This window comes from Tachysurus vachellii, chromosome 1 (genome assembly GCF_030014155.1).
Source record: "Tachysurus vachellii isolate PV-2020 chromosome 1, HZAU_Pvac_v1, whole genome shotgun sequence".
Lineage (NCBI taxonomy): Eukaryota > Metazoa > Chordata > Actinopteri > Siluriformes > Bagridae > Tachysurus > Tachysurus vachellii.
Window position 1 is genome coordinate 18623529 of NC_083460.1, and position 14713 is coordinate 18638241.

General features: G+C 37.0%; 2 protein-coding genes across 2 annotated transcripts; one reads left to right on the forward strand and one right to left on the reverse strand.

Annotated features, from left to right (window-relative positions):
- Window positions 1–1362: 1362 nt before the first annotated feature.
- On the forward strand, window positions 1363–3254 carry foxl2a (forkhead box L2a). Its single transcript, XM_060875930.1, has 2 exons — window positions 1363–2553; window positions 2692–3254. The coding sequence occupies exon 1, from the start codon at window positions 1512–1514 to the stop codon at window positions 2409–2411; it is 900 nt and encodes a 299-aa protein (XP_060731913.1). The 5' UTR covers window positions 1363–1511; the 3' UTR covers window positions 2412–2553; window positions 2692–3254.
- Window positions 3255–6275: 3021 nt separating this feature from the next.
- Window positions 6276–7568, reverse strand: rps28 (ribosomal protein S28). Its single transcript, XM_060863912.1, has 4 exons — window positions 7464–7568; window positions 7021–7068; window positions 6653–6791; window positions 6276–6377 (listed from the first exon to the last, which is right to left on the reverse strand). The coding sequence occupies exons 1-3, from the start codon at window positions 7560–7562 to the stop codon at window positions 6669–6671; spliced, it is 270 nt and encodes an 89-aa protein (XP_060719895.1). The 5' UTR covers window positions 7563–7568; the 3' UTR covers window positions 6276–6377; window positions 6653–6668.
- Window positions 7569–14713: the final 7145 nt, after the last annotated feature.

The window sequence follows — 14713 nt, forward strand, 5'->3', positions numbered from 1 at the left end:
ATTATTATTATTATTATTATTATTATTATTATTATTATTGATGTTGTTGTTGTTACAAAAACAACAACAATAATAACAAATACATTAATTATTTATTTTCGAGGCCTTTCAGCATGCAGGTCAGTTTGAAAGATTTTCTTATTTTACATCATTTGTAATGTTTATACAAATTATTATTATTTTTACATTTCTAAGAAAGGATTATTTTGTTTGCGTTTATAGCTTTGATGAGTTGTATTATCCAAGATCAAAATACAAATAGAAAACAAATAAATAAGAAAATCTAATAATAATAATAATAATAATAATAATAATAATAATAATAATATATCCAGTATATATCAGATGGATAGAAGCTAAACCTGACCAACACCATGCTAAGTTACAAACTCGTCCTATCTGCATTAAAAGAGATTACTGAGTAACATAGCTGAAGATTTTTCTCTCTCTCTCTCTCTCTCTCTCTCTCTCTCGTCTTTTCATCCCTTCTTTTTCATCCCTTCTTCATGTCAGCCCCTGGACGAAATCCTGTGCGGTTCCCGTGGAGTCTCAGTCTCTAACAATAATAGCTTTTAAAACGTCACAGTAAAGTTAAAAATGAAAAAAAAAAACAACAACAACAACAAAAAAAGGCATTAAAAAAATCTCGCGCTGGAACACAAATTAATTTCTATTGTAATAAACAAGTCCAGTCCAAAGGCACCACCTTACAGAGGCTTGTTTACTCTTAAATACAATAATTCTTTAGCGACTTCTATAAAGTGCTACAGAACTCACGGATGCGCTTCTCCTCATCTATAGATTTTATTGTAATAAACTGTTATTTACTCAACTTAACTTTAAAGGCTTATTGACATGATATAAATATACCTGAAATACTCATCTTGTGAATAGCTGAGATTTGAACCTACAAAAGAATCAGCGAGAAGAAAATCTCTGTTCGTATGAATTTTATAGAGCACATTTTAAGACATCTAACCCAAGAACACCGTCCCCTTAGTCCAAAACTACTAATAACTACTACTACTAATAACAACAACAACAACAACAACAACAACAACAATAATAATAATAATAATAATAATAATAATAATAATAATAATAATAATGAGACTCAAACGAATAAATATTTTAACAAATCTAAAAATGAACAGAAGTTGCCTATTATTGCCAAGTAGTAATTGTTAATTAACTGTTAGAACGTGACACGACTGTTTCGTGTGTGTGTGTGTGTGTGTGTGTGTGTGTGTGTGTGTGTGTGTGTGTGTGTGTGTGTGTGGAGGGGGGGGGCGGGTTTACACGAAAACCAAACCGCGCTTTTCCCTCCTTCTCATGGATGATCTGTTTTAGAAGAAGCGTGAAGCTGTAAAACATTTTAACTTTTACACAAAGAGGCAAAGACGCTTCTTGGGATTTCCGCTCATCTCAGAGGCACCGAGTGTGTGGATTCATTCATATTTGATCACAGGATTCGTTATAAACTTTGCTGGATTTCTTTGGGTTTGTGTGAGATGATGGCCTCCTACTTGGGCCTGGAGGAGAGCAGTACGGGTCTGATGGACACAGCCAGAAAGACAGAAAACGAGCAAACTGAGAGCGAAAGTGTTGCAGTGAAAAGTGCAGAAAATACGGACGCGAACCAAAAGCCACCGTACTCTTATGTGGCGCTGATTGCCATGGCGATACGCGACAGTTCTGAGAAGCGACTGACACTTTCAGGTATTTACCAGTACATCATCAGTAAATTCCCTTTCTACGAGAAGAATAAGAAAGGCTGGCAAAACAGCATCCGACACAACCTGTCACTGAATGAGTGTTTTATCAAGGTGCCACGGGAGGGCGGTGGAGAAAGGAAAGGTAACTATTGGACCCTGGACCCTGCGTGTGAAGACATGTTTGAAAAGGGAAACTACCGACGACGGCGGCGCATGAAGAGACCGTTCAGACCTCCACCAGCACACTTCCAACCCGGTAAAACTCTTTTCGGTGGGGACACTTACGGTTACCTCTCCACGCCTAAATATTTACAGTCTGGGTTCATGAACAACTCATGGTCTCTGGCACAACCTCCCGCGTCCATGCCGTACACTTCGTGCCAAATGACGAGCGGTAACGTGAGTCCGGTGAACGTCAAAGGCTTGTCCGCGCACTCCTCGTACAATCCTTACTCTCGCATGCAAACAATGACATTGCCGGCCATAGTCAATTCGTACAATGGCATAAGTCACCACCACACACACCAGCACCATCAGCAGCTCAGTCCGGCCACGTCTCCTCCTGTTTCGACTGGAAACGGCACCGGGATTCAGTTTGCGTGTTCGCGGCAGCCCACAGATCTCCCCATGATGCACTGCCCTTACTGGGAGCACGAGGGAAAACATTCCGCTCTGCACACGCGAATCGATATATAACTTCATCTGTTCCCACAATCCGAGACTGATAAACATGTTTCATATCTGGTCAAGCTTTAAAGATTGAAATGTCTGGTTTTGGGCGCAAGTGCAAATAAAACTGAAGTGGACTCAAACGAGGGAATCTCTCCGATGTAAAGAGGTTTGAATTGTGCTTCTTATCTGTGCTGCAAAATGGAAATGTGGATCAGAAAAGTCCGATATATAAACATAATTTTGTGAAGATAGTGTACATTTCTCTTCTTTGTAATAGAAAGTCTTTTTTTTTTTTTTTTTTTAGATGTGATCTATTTCCAGTATTTGAACATTTACTGAAGATCCAGATCGCAGTTGGATTTGATATTTAAAACAATTAACAATGTATTTTCACGTCAATAATCATAAACTTCAAATTCCGTAAAGAGAAGGATTTGGTGAAAGCAGCTGTTCTTTTAGTTGTTCTTCTATACCATCACACACTCTTCTGAAATGACATCTGGTTTTTAATAATTCATATACAACAAAAAATAGCACAATAAGACTGAGCAAGTGAAGATAACCATTGTTAAATCAGCATAATGTTTACTTCAAATCCACTTTCACTGTGGACTGGACGGTGTCATCGCACTGCAGTGAAAGCTTCAAGTGTTTTTTAAAGTTAAACTGCGACACGAGAGGAAACGCAGACTTGTTAAAAAGACAATTTCTTCTGTTATTATTATTATTATTATTATTATTATTATTATTATTATTATTATTATTGCTAATGAATAATATTATTGTTTGCAACAGCCTGGGACCATGTTTAGGCAGCACTTTTAAATTGTTTTCCCCCTAGTTTTCATAATAAACTATTTTCTCTTAAAATGATTGTGGTGAGAGAATTATTATTATTATTATTATTATTATTATTATTATTATTATTATTATTATTATTATTATTATTAATTACTCGCTTACTTTAATTTGTTTTACCCAGATTTATAAATTATCAGTGCTGTATATTCATCAACCTTATTTTTTAAGTGTTAGATAAATTTGACAATAAATTCAAAATTTGTCTTATGTTTGGCAAAAAAAATAAATAAAAAGCCTTTCGTCAGCTACTGAAAACTAATGAAACTTTTTTTTATTTTATATAAAAAATCATCGCATGCATTTGAACAAATGTACAAAATATAAATCGGGAATGTTGTTTTGCTTTAGAATCTTTATGATGTCGTGATTTATATTAGGACACCTATATATTATTATTATATATCACTGGTCGTGTATTAAATATGTTTAATGTAAAAAATACAAACGAAAAAGTAACGAAGAGACAAAATCACTGCTTTATACAATTACAATTATAATATATAAGACTGTATAGTGGAATAATCCGGGAACCTGAACTTGAACCTGAAGGTTAATGAGTAGAATCACTGCAGTGAAGATCAGCGCGGCGGTGAATAAAGTGAGAGAACCGGAAGTGTTTTAGTAGTTTACAAAAATAGACATGTTTTATTCTACAATGTGATCTCACACAAGCTACACTGCTAAACATGATCAATTATTACAAACAATTACTTCTCAACTACTGATCCTTTTTTCGTGAACAAGGACAAATAACGACCTTCTATATAAAATATAAACGTATTTATTTTACATCTAGTGTTTTTGTTTGTTTTGTGGAATTCTGCTAAAATTCACCTCAAAAGGGAAATATTTTAAATATTTGTTCTATTAGAAAAGTGAACGTTTTATACAGTTTTATACATTCACTTGTGTACGTCACTTTACGGATGTAAAGGTTAGAAATGTACATATTACACTACAGACAGCAGGTATATAAACAGACAGAAAAATAAAGATTTGAATTTAAGATTTAGGTTTTTTAAATGTTGTAAATCGATATATCTGATTTGCAATAAAAGACAGATAAAAATGAGCAGGGAAAGAAATCCTTGGAAAGATCAGCAGTGTTTCATCCCGTGTTTCTCTCTTTCTTTGCTTTACTGACGACATCTTTTTGTATCAGAAGTTTTTATTTTGGCCTTTAAAAGTTCTTTTCGCTTAAACACTTAGCTATAAGGGTTAGTAACCTATTACTTAACTATAAGGGTTATTAAGTACAGTATAAGTAAGGAGGAGGATAAAAAAGCTCTGTAGATTCCAAACAAAAAAAGGACATAAAAAGAAAGAAGAGTTTAAGATCACTCACTCTACCTTTTTAAGGCTTATCTGAAAACTATGAATATTGTTGTAATAATAATAATAATAATAATAATAATAATAATAATAATAATATCACATGGACGCCCCAGTCAGGTGTGTGTGTGTGTGGGTGTGTGTCAGGAATTCACCAAAACAGCAACATTAACTCATTCTTCCAGTTACTTAAATATTCTCAAGATAATAATCTTTTAGCTTCTAAATATAGCTGTCACACACAGGGGCATTTGGGCATATTTTAAAGCTTGCTTATGTGAGTTCTTGTGTAACATCCTCATATTGTTCGTATGAAATTCACTAATCTGAGCTGATTCTACACATTAAACCAGTTTTTCTGATCCGGAATCAGATGTGTAGCCTACATGTGTTCCATATTCTGATGTTATATGGACCATGATGCACTGCACTGAGGGAGAAGTGGGATTGAGGGCAGTGATTTTTTTTGTGGTTAAATGCAGGATGTTAGCAAGATCACTGTCTTCATATAACATGGCTTAACATGAACCACTAACAAAGTATAATCAATTTTGCTTTGACATATTGACCTGTGATGGATAGCTGATCTCTTCTCCCTCTCATTCTGTGGGTTATATTCATGTTGATCATTGGAAACTTTTTGATCATTATAGTTGTCAATCTAACTGACATTTAAGATGTTTTCAGCATAATTTCTCTCATATGACGGATGGTGAGCAGGTCAGGGCGAGCCAAAGGCTTGCCGTTGAAGCTAAAAATTTTATCATTCTGCATCATCTTCTCTTCTATCTTGTCATCTTTTATTCTGCAGATCATTTTTATTTTGAATTTATGCATCACTGTAAAGCTGCTTTGCAACAATGTCTATTGTTAAATAAAAATGGAATTGAACCAAACTTGTTCAAGCGATGTTAAACCATGAATTTCCTCAGTTGACCCAGTGGTTCTATTGTTAGCTATACTGGAAACCTGTAAAATGCACCTGCAAATGGCAATCCAGGACTAGGAAAGGGTTTGTCAAGGCATTGAAAGGATTGAAAATTTAGCATACAATATTACACATTAACATATTAGTTCTTCCACTTACATTCGGCAGATGCCCATATCTAATTCTATGTTTCTAATTTTTATACAGCTGAGCAATGGAAGGTTATGGGTTACATCTTCCTGGTTGAAAGTAAACACAAGGTCCTACTCATTCAAGGTCTTCAGTTCAGGATTCCAGTAGATTACAAACAATTGATCCAATTTATAAATGCAGATGATAAAATGACTTAAATGTTACCTGAACCAGTTGAGGAACATTCTTTTTGCAGCCATTGTCAAAAGGGCCAATAAACCTAGCAGCATTGTGCACACAAATATCATTGCTGAACCTTTGCTCACTGCAAGATTACATTGGGCAGTGCAGGATTGGGCAAACCCATGCAGGCCAACACAGACATCCCACTCCCTGTACCCACACTAGTCTGTAATAGAACAGTGAGCTCTCCATAGACTGCCTGTAGAAACCCTGCAAATTCATTTGTGATGCCAATCTGAAGAATTTATAAATATTTTACTAATTCATCTGCATTTTGCAGGACACTGAGCACGAGGAGAGAAAACAGCCCACATGGGACATTTTTTGAAACCAAGACCAGGTAAACATGCTGCCATTCAGATTTTGTCCAAATAAGAACCACAAAAAGTCAATACAATCAACTGAATTTTATTTGAATTTTGCACACATCTGGACTAAGAGATGGCAGCGGTGACTTGTTTCTTCAGGGGACTTTATCGCTTTTATCCAGCACACTGCAGGAGAGAGAAAAGAAAAGGCATTAGTACCATGACACCAACACCACAACATGCATTTACCTTTTACTACCAGTGTCAAACTGCTCAAAATCAAGATACCCAGAAAAACAAAACTATTTGCAATTCAACACAACTTAAGGTTCTCATCTTATTAACCCATGTACATTTTCGTGTCCCTTTAATAGGCATGTACATTAAGTATCATACCAGGTTTTGAGAATTAACTGGACATTATTAAGCAGATTTTTTTCCAAAATGAATTTGACACTAACTTGAATAGGCTGTAACCTATCGAAGCCTTCTTGCTTCTCTTTCAGACTCCAGAAGTGTCAGAACGTCTCCCTCCCTCACTGGGCCCTTCACATTTCTGATGATAGAGCGATTGCTGTCATCCATGAACTCGACACGCACCTGAGAGAACAAGAGATGACACCATCAACACAAGACTGAATAAAGAGACCACAAATTTTAAAATCATAATGAAGCCAAATGCCTCCACAAATTTATGACAGTATCAAGTCTGTTTATATTCTGTATTAGAAAATATAGCAGTATAAACAGAATAAACCGTATAAACAACTCATCCCTGCTTCAGTGACTTCATTACTGTATATAATAGATATATTGGGTCAGTACTCACCTGGGTACACTGACCCTGAGACCCAGTTCTACCCAGAACTTTAGTGACCTGTAACAGAGAAAACGGCTTTAACAGAAGCTACATGAGCTTTTCAGCACAGAACGTTTAACGGCAGGAAACACAACAAAAATCTGTCTGTGTCTAAACGTGTTCATAACGCAACATACATTTATACACAACACTCATGTTGTGCAGCTACTAGCGCAAAGGGCAGTTATAAACAACGTGAACACCGTTAGTTAGCTGCTAAACAGCGTTAGTTAGTAGCTAGTTAGCAACGTTAGCTGCACAGCATCACACCGTATAAACACTTTATACACCGGAGATCAGCGCTAGCTCATTTCTACTGCTATCAAAACAACAAATGAAGTTGTAACTGCTTTAAGACGCGGACTAAAGGACATTTGTGTGTGAAACTAAAGCAGATATTTAACGTGTCTCACTCTGGCGAGCTTGATGGGCTGCACGCGGCTGGCGTCCATGATCTTACCGTCGCTGAGAAAGGAAGTGACGTGTGCACGGAGCCTATATATACCCAACATAAAAGTGCCATTTTCTCATTTTAATAAAGGTGGTTTTATGTGTCTGTTTTATTAAATACATTTTTTTTTCTCTAATAATTAATAGATTTGTGAATTTAAGACTTATCTGTGCGAAAATAATATACTGTCGGTCCAGATGCGTTTCCGTTTCCGGGTCATTTGATGTGCGATGAAATCCTTTTAGTTCCTGTCGCTACTCGATCCGTACAGCAACACGATCGGTTCCGCGCATGTGCAAAATGACGTCACTTCCTGTCATCGCCGACGGCAGTTGTCATAGCACTTTATTTGCAAGTCTCCTTAAAATTAGTTAAACACACAAAAGCCCTCAAATTGATTTCTCTGTTAGAGAGAAATAAACTAATTTAAAATAAAGCCCTTTTTGATTTATTTTGATACATATATATATATTTATTTACTAATTAGTATTATTTTATTTATTTATTTTATTTAATTTTTTTGCCAGTTTGTTTTATTGTGATCTCTGTTATTGGCTATGCTTAACCTATGGCTGATTATTGTAATGATACTTGTGATTTGACTATGTACCTTGTTTGTTTGTTTTCTTATGTTTGGTTACAATAAAAAAAAATAATAATAAAAATTCATTTGCATGTCTTATTATTTGCAACTATTATTTGTCTGCCTTTCAACAATTAATAATATTGCTCGTTTCATGTCTGTTTTGTGTGCAAGTTTGCTTACTCTAACTTGTTTTTATGGTATTGTTGTCCTAAGCAATCACTAAAATAATATCTAAAATTTTTAAGGTTAATATGTGACACAAAATAAAACGTATGAGAAAATGTAGTAAAATTAAACTATAGTTTACATATGTTACACATAATTTTGGAACTACAGATGTGTGTGATTACATTTACAAAAACACAGGACAAAACTGATTTATTCAACTGATTTATTCATAAATTAATTTGTTCCCTCCCTCACTCCCTCACTCCCTCCCTCACTCCATCACTCACTCACTCACAAACTCACTCACTCACTCACAAACTCACTCACTCACTCCATCACTCACTCACTCTCTCACTCACAAACTCACTCACTCACTCACTCACAAACTCACTCACTCCATCCCTCACTCACTCACTCACTCCATGCCTCACTCACTCACTCACGAAACATGGCATTGACCTTTAAGCCTTTTTCATCAATGCAGTAGGACAAAAATGTTTCCATGTCCTCTTGACATTGAAAAATAAACATAGTCATCCTTTGCCTCAGGGAATTCATCACACATGACCCTTTTGAGGGCAGTTTTATTTTGTGTCGGTTTAATTTCAGATTAACTGATTTTGGCCTCCAGGTTGACATCAGAAAACGAAGAAAATGGAATACTTGGACTATTTTAATGATGATGAAAGGGTACCACCAAGACCAGATCGGCGGGCAATTATAGACAGGAGCAACCCACTGAATGAGTTTGATGAAATTAACTTTTGTGACCGTTTTTGTATGTACAAACAAAATGTAGCTGACATAATTATTTTGCTTGAACCAAGGCTTTCATCTCACTCTTTAAGGGGAAGGCCTATCCCTCCTTCCTTACAAATTCTGATTACCTTGAGGTTTTTGGCATGTGAAACATTCCATCGTGAAACAGGAGATTTGTGTGGCGTGAGTGAACCAACAGTGTGCAAAATAGTCCACAAAGTCTGCAATGCTATATGTAAACTAAAAGATGACTACATCAAGTTCCCTGATGCTGCTACCCAAGCCATCTACAAGGTGCAGTTCTATGAATATGGCAATTTCCCTGGAGTCATTGGCTGCATTGATGGGTGTCATATATCCATAAAGCGTCCCTCTACACCAGATGCTGAAGAGTACAGGAATCGTAAAAACTGGTTCTCAATAAATGTGCAAGGTGTGTGCACTCCAATTATGCAGTTCTCCAACATTGTTGCACGCTGGAAAGGTGCAACTCATGACTCAAGGATTTTCCAAAACTCCTCTTTGTATGCTCATTTGGAAGGAGGACAACATAGTGGAATCATACTTGGTGACAGTGGGTATGCACAGAACAACTTCTTGTTCACCCCATCTTCATGCAGTCACACCAGAGCAACAGAGCTACAACCAAGCACACATCCGCACTAGAGGTATAGTGGAGCGCATGTTTGGTGTGTGGAAGAGTCGTTTCCAGTGTCTCAGACGCACACTGCGCTTTGAACCAAGAAGATGCTGTATTGTGATAATTGCTGCAGCAGTGCTTCACAATTACATTAAACATGGCTGGCCAGATCCTGAAATGGAAGATGACAGTGACCTAGATATTCCCATTGTTGAAGCCAACAAAGACAGATATGGACTAGCCTGCAGAGATGTTTTTGCTTTGCAGCATTTTTCTCAAAGACAATGAATTATGACAATTGCCCTGTATTGTTTTCAAGATTATTTTAATTTAAACAAACGAAATTTCAGAACCCAGAATTTGTTGCTGCTTCATGTTTCTCTCCTCCTCCTTCAAAGCCAACTCAATATTAAAGATTTTCATCTTTATTTCATGTTCTTCTTTTAAATACTTTAATTTGTGCTCATGATAGTCCATGGTCAGTTTCTCTTGTATGGTCTGTCTCTTGGGCTTTCGGCCCAGGTTAGCGACACCATCTTCCCTCCTGGCTGCCTCAGATGTAGTGGGCTGACATGTACCCTCTCTCGGGCCCTCCAAGCTTACGTGGTCATCTGAAAAACATTGTATTGATGATGCATCAGAGAACAATACTTGAGTTGAGTTCTTTGCTTATTTTTGTTTTGGGGGTATAAGAGATGACAGACAGCATTACATATTCTCTGAAGTCTGAGGATGGCACATGTTGCCTACCAAATGAAGATTGGACAGGTGCCCCATCTGAACTGTCCATATGGTCATCATCTGGGATACCTTCCAGGGGTTGCTGGCTATCAATGAGGGCAATCAACAAGTCTCCCATGTCATCTGTCTCTGGGGTCTCATTTATAAAACTGTGCGTAGGATCCCTACTAAAAGTTTACGTACGCCCAAAAGCCAAAAATGGCGTACGCCAAAAAAAAAAACATCCGATTTATAAAACCGTGCGTACGCACTCCTCTAAGCAATGTTCCCTTTATAAATCACAGATCACCCGCAGATGTGCGAACGTGAAATCCCGCCCTGTACACTCCCATTTTTAACCATAAATAGTCAATGCAAATCACTGTGCGGGCACGAGAGTGGACCTCGTTATAATGAGTTTCCGCTGCGCTCTGCGGGTTTAAAAATGGGGTGAAGAGCCAGCGTCTCAGGGGGGTAGCCACTGTCGCCTGCAGGTTACAATTCTATTAAAAGCAACATTGTTATAATTATATTAAAAACAAAATTGTTACAGTTTCTACTTTTTAATATTGTTAAACTCACCAAGAAGCCAGCCATCACGTACTGCGCCTGTATTTAGTCTGTTCCCTACACTGCTATGTGTCAAGATAAAGGAATCATGTGTTGAACCAGGCCAGCGTGCCACAATGTTTGTGAGGGTCATGTTGGAGTCACATATGATTTGCACATTAATAGAATGCACATGCTTTCTATTAACATAAGCAAATTCATTTTCAGATGGTGCCTTTATAGCAACATGAGCGCAGTCAATTGCGCCGATTACATTTGGGAAACCAGACATTGCTGCAAATTGCATTTTAATTTCGGCCTGTTTTTCGCACAGTGTAGGGGAACCTGATGTATCGACTACCCATATTAAGTATACCATTCAAAACGACAGATATTATGGCACTCAGGGACGGCTGTGATATACTAGACCTATAGGGTGAGATGATAGATTCCAGTAGAATTATTTCATATACAAAAAGGTCTTAGAGACAAAGTTGAGGATTACTTATAGTTTTTTTTATATAAATAATTTACCTGTCTGCCAATTCCTGCTGGAAACAGCCGGTTGCCAAGAACCCCAGAGTGGTGAGGACTTGTATTTGGACTGGGAGGGCATGGTCGTGTTGCCCTCTCTAATACTGGACCCAATTCAGCACATAGATCTAAGAGCACAGCTCTAGGGAATCTAAATCAGCTTATTAGCCAGTCATCATAATGGGCCAGGAAATCATCATGGTCCCTGAAAACTCGTTCTCTCCTTATTCTGCCATTGGCGTAATCCTCCAACAGTGCCAGCAGTGCCATCATGAAGCATTACATACCCGGGTCACCGGAGGATTTATATGTTTCTAGCAATTAGACTGATCGTTAACACCTAAAAATCACAGAATTAATTTGTGGGCGAAAATTTAAGACGAAAATGTTATAGTGAACACATGCTTCTTCATGACGGTTTTGTAATGAACACCGTAATAGTTAGGACCGATGATAGGTAGCGACTGTGCTTCATGACTGTATTTGCAGACTTTGACATTTTATGATATATGTACATTAAGGAAAATATTTCATTTTACACAGTGCTCTGCAGTTCTCTAATAAAAGGGTATTTCATGCTATTCTGTATCACATGTAGTCGCGCCATCTCCTCCTGCGCTCCCGTTGTGGACAATGTGACTGTAAGGCAGCGCTGATTATTCATTCATTCATTCATCTTCTAGCGCTTATCCGAACTACTCGGGTCACGGGAGCCTGTGCCTATCCTCAGGCGTCATTGGGCATCAAGGCAGGATACACCCTGGACGGAGTAGCGCTGATTATTATTATTATTTTATTTTTAATACATTTTGAATTACGTTTAGATTTTACTAGATGTATATAGCCTAAAACAATCAGCACAAATAACACTGTTGGATTTAATCTTCATGATAATGTGGTAATAACGTATGAAATGGAGTGAAAATTAAATGTCATTAATTCTTATAATCGTTCTTCTCACATGTATTTTCTACAATCTAACTTCAGTTCACGACCTCACCATCTGTGTCGCCAATTCCCTTTGTCTCCAGAATGTGCGTACGCACAGCTCAAAGTTTGCTTAAGGGTGCGCACATTTTCCCGTCAAGTTTGTTTTTTATAGATCACAACCTTTGCGTGAAAACTGGCGTACGCACGTTTCCAGCCCCGTTTTGTGCGTACGCACGCTTTATAAATGAGACCCCTGGTCTTTCCGGGGGTCCACCACAAGTCTTGAAATGCTCCCTACAAGCAGCAGCATTTGTCTTCTTTAATTGAATTTTTGTTTTTCCAGATCTTGGAAAGATGACAATTTAGAAATTATGTTAGTAATTATTATACAGTTTCTTTAATTTCTGAATTACAGATATGTTTCAGTCCCACTGTGTGTGCAACACAAAACAAACTTTAAGGACTGTTTTGTAAAAGTGGGAAAACCTAATAAATACACTCTTACCTAAAGTTGCTGGACTGTCCTTTGGCTTACTTTTTCATTTGAGTTAAATTCAGTGCAAATTTTACTCCAGGCTTTTTCTCTTTTTTTTTCTTTATTTTTTTTTTTACATTCTTTTTCTTGCTTTCTGTTGATGAATAATGCTGTTTCTTCTCAATAATTGAGTGGTTTGACACAATTTGCTTCAACAAATGTTTTTCAAATTCACAGAAATTTTTTGAACGTCTCCGTTTACCTTTGTCCATTGTTTGGTTGGATGATTTACTCCAGTTCCACACAACGCTAATGTGTTTTAAGATTCCATCCCTGGTTTTTGAAGTGTCCTCAGGTAATCACTATGCTCTAGTCATTAATATAATCAGGCTTCACAAAGAGTAGCCTGTTAGTCCTAATTTAGCTTAGTCTGTGACTCTCTAGTCTACAACTAATTAATCTCAACTTAAGTAGTGTCTCAAAAAGCCTTTTTTTAATTCTGAATTAATTTAAGAAGAATTAGGCTAGTTCTGACTTTATTTAATCCCTGTCTGGGAAACAGCCCCAAAGTGGCTAACCACTACAACATCTCAAGTGTTGTGTTGTTGCTATTGGAATGTCTTAAATTGAAACTGGATACCACCTGTAATAGTTTTTAGACGCTTAAATTATCAACATGTAAAAGCATGTTTAGTAACCTAATACTTCTACTAGTAATAATAATAATAATAATAATAATAATAATAATAATAATAATAATAAGATGAAGAAATGGGTAGAAAGTTTGTTGGATGTTTGTTGTAGGTGTTTGTTATCCCAAGCCTTTATCTCTCACACATTGGGCCATGGGGTTTGAATTCTGTAACCTTACATTCATTAGCACTGAGCTTTTGTCACTTTTCTCTCCTTGGTGGTTTTGGTTCAACTGGCTGGTCTAGTGTGCAGTGTGTACTACATACCTTCAGGTGTTATGGGTGAAATGGCTTTAGTGCATATTTGCTAACCGTCAGATCAGTATCAGTTGGGAAGATGTGTGTTGGGAAGTGAGATGGACACTGCAGTACAGCTCATTATAATTCTACATGTCTCTTTAGAAATAATTAGTCTTAAATACTTTGGGTTGGACAATCATTTGGAATGCATTGTGGTCAAACTGACAATTATAAACAATGCTCCTAGAAATGCAAAAAATGTGATCAGAGTATGCAACTAACCTATTCACCAACAGGTATGTTTTTTGGGAATTAGGAAAACCCAGAGAAAACACATGTAACAGGAGCACTAAAATAACTCAAATAAGCTTTACATCATCCAATAGATGATAATTCTCTATAAATTAAGGTGTATCCTCACTTAGTTCCAGTATTCAATGGATAGGCTCCAACTCCATTGCAACCCTGACCAGTTACTGAGGTTTTAACTGGTAGTGAAGCCCCAAGCCTGGACAAAAATGGGAGGTTTGTGTCAGGAAAGGCATCCAGCATAAAACCTGAAAAGCAAGCAGCAGAAGGACATAAAATAGAATATTAAAACGTACAACATATAAGAACTATAAGACTCTATTCTACTCTAGACACTATTTCTCAACATTTTTTGTAATTATGTTGCTTGTAGAAGCCAACATTCTGTTTTGCTTATTCTTCTTAGACAAAAATTTATTAATTGCTACCCCTTAGGGCTTTCAAGCCACATGCACCAAAATTGGATATGTCGTAGAGCCTGGTCTAAAGTTTGTTGTACCAAGTACCAAGTCTCAAAATTGCCTTTTTTTCCCCAAGCTATCTACACAAAACTTGGCCAGCTTCTTTAGGATGTTACTCTGGACAAAAGTTAAATTGGTGTACCGACTGG

What these genes read in the sequence shown, in the direction of transcription:
- rps28 (XM_060863912.1), bottom strand. Translation starts at nt 7,562, where the DNA reads ATGTTGGGTATATATAGGCTCCGTGCACACGTCACTTCCTTTCTCAGC. An exon ending in AGCCCATCAAGCTCGCCAGA is followed by an intron (nt 7,069 to 7,463) that starts GTGAGACACGTT and finishes TCTCTGTTACAG; the next exon opens with GTCACTAAAGTTCTGGGTAG. An exon ending in CTCAGGGTCAGTGTACCCAG is followed by an intron (nt 6,792 to 7,020) that starts GTGAGTACTGAC and finishes TTGTTCTCTCAG; the next exon opens with GTGCGTGTCGAGTTCATGGA.
- foxl2a (XM_060875930.1), top strand. Translation starts at nt 1,512, where the DNA reads ATGATGGCCTCCTACTTGGGCCTGGAGGAGAGCAGTACGGGTCTGATG.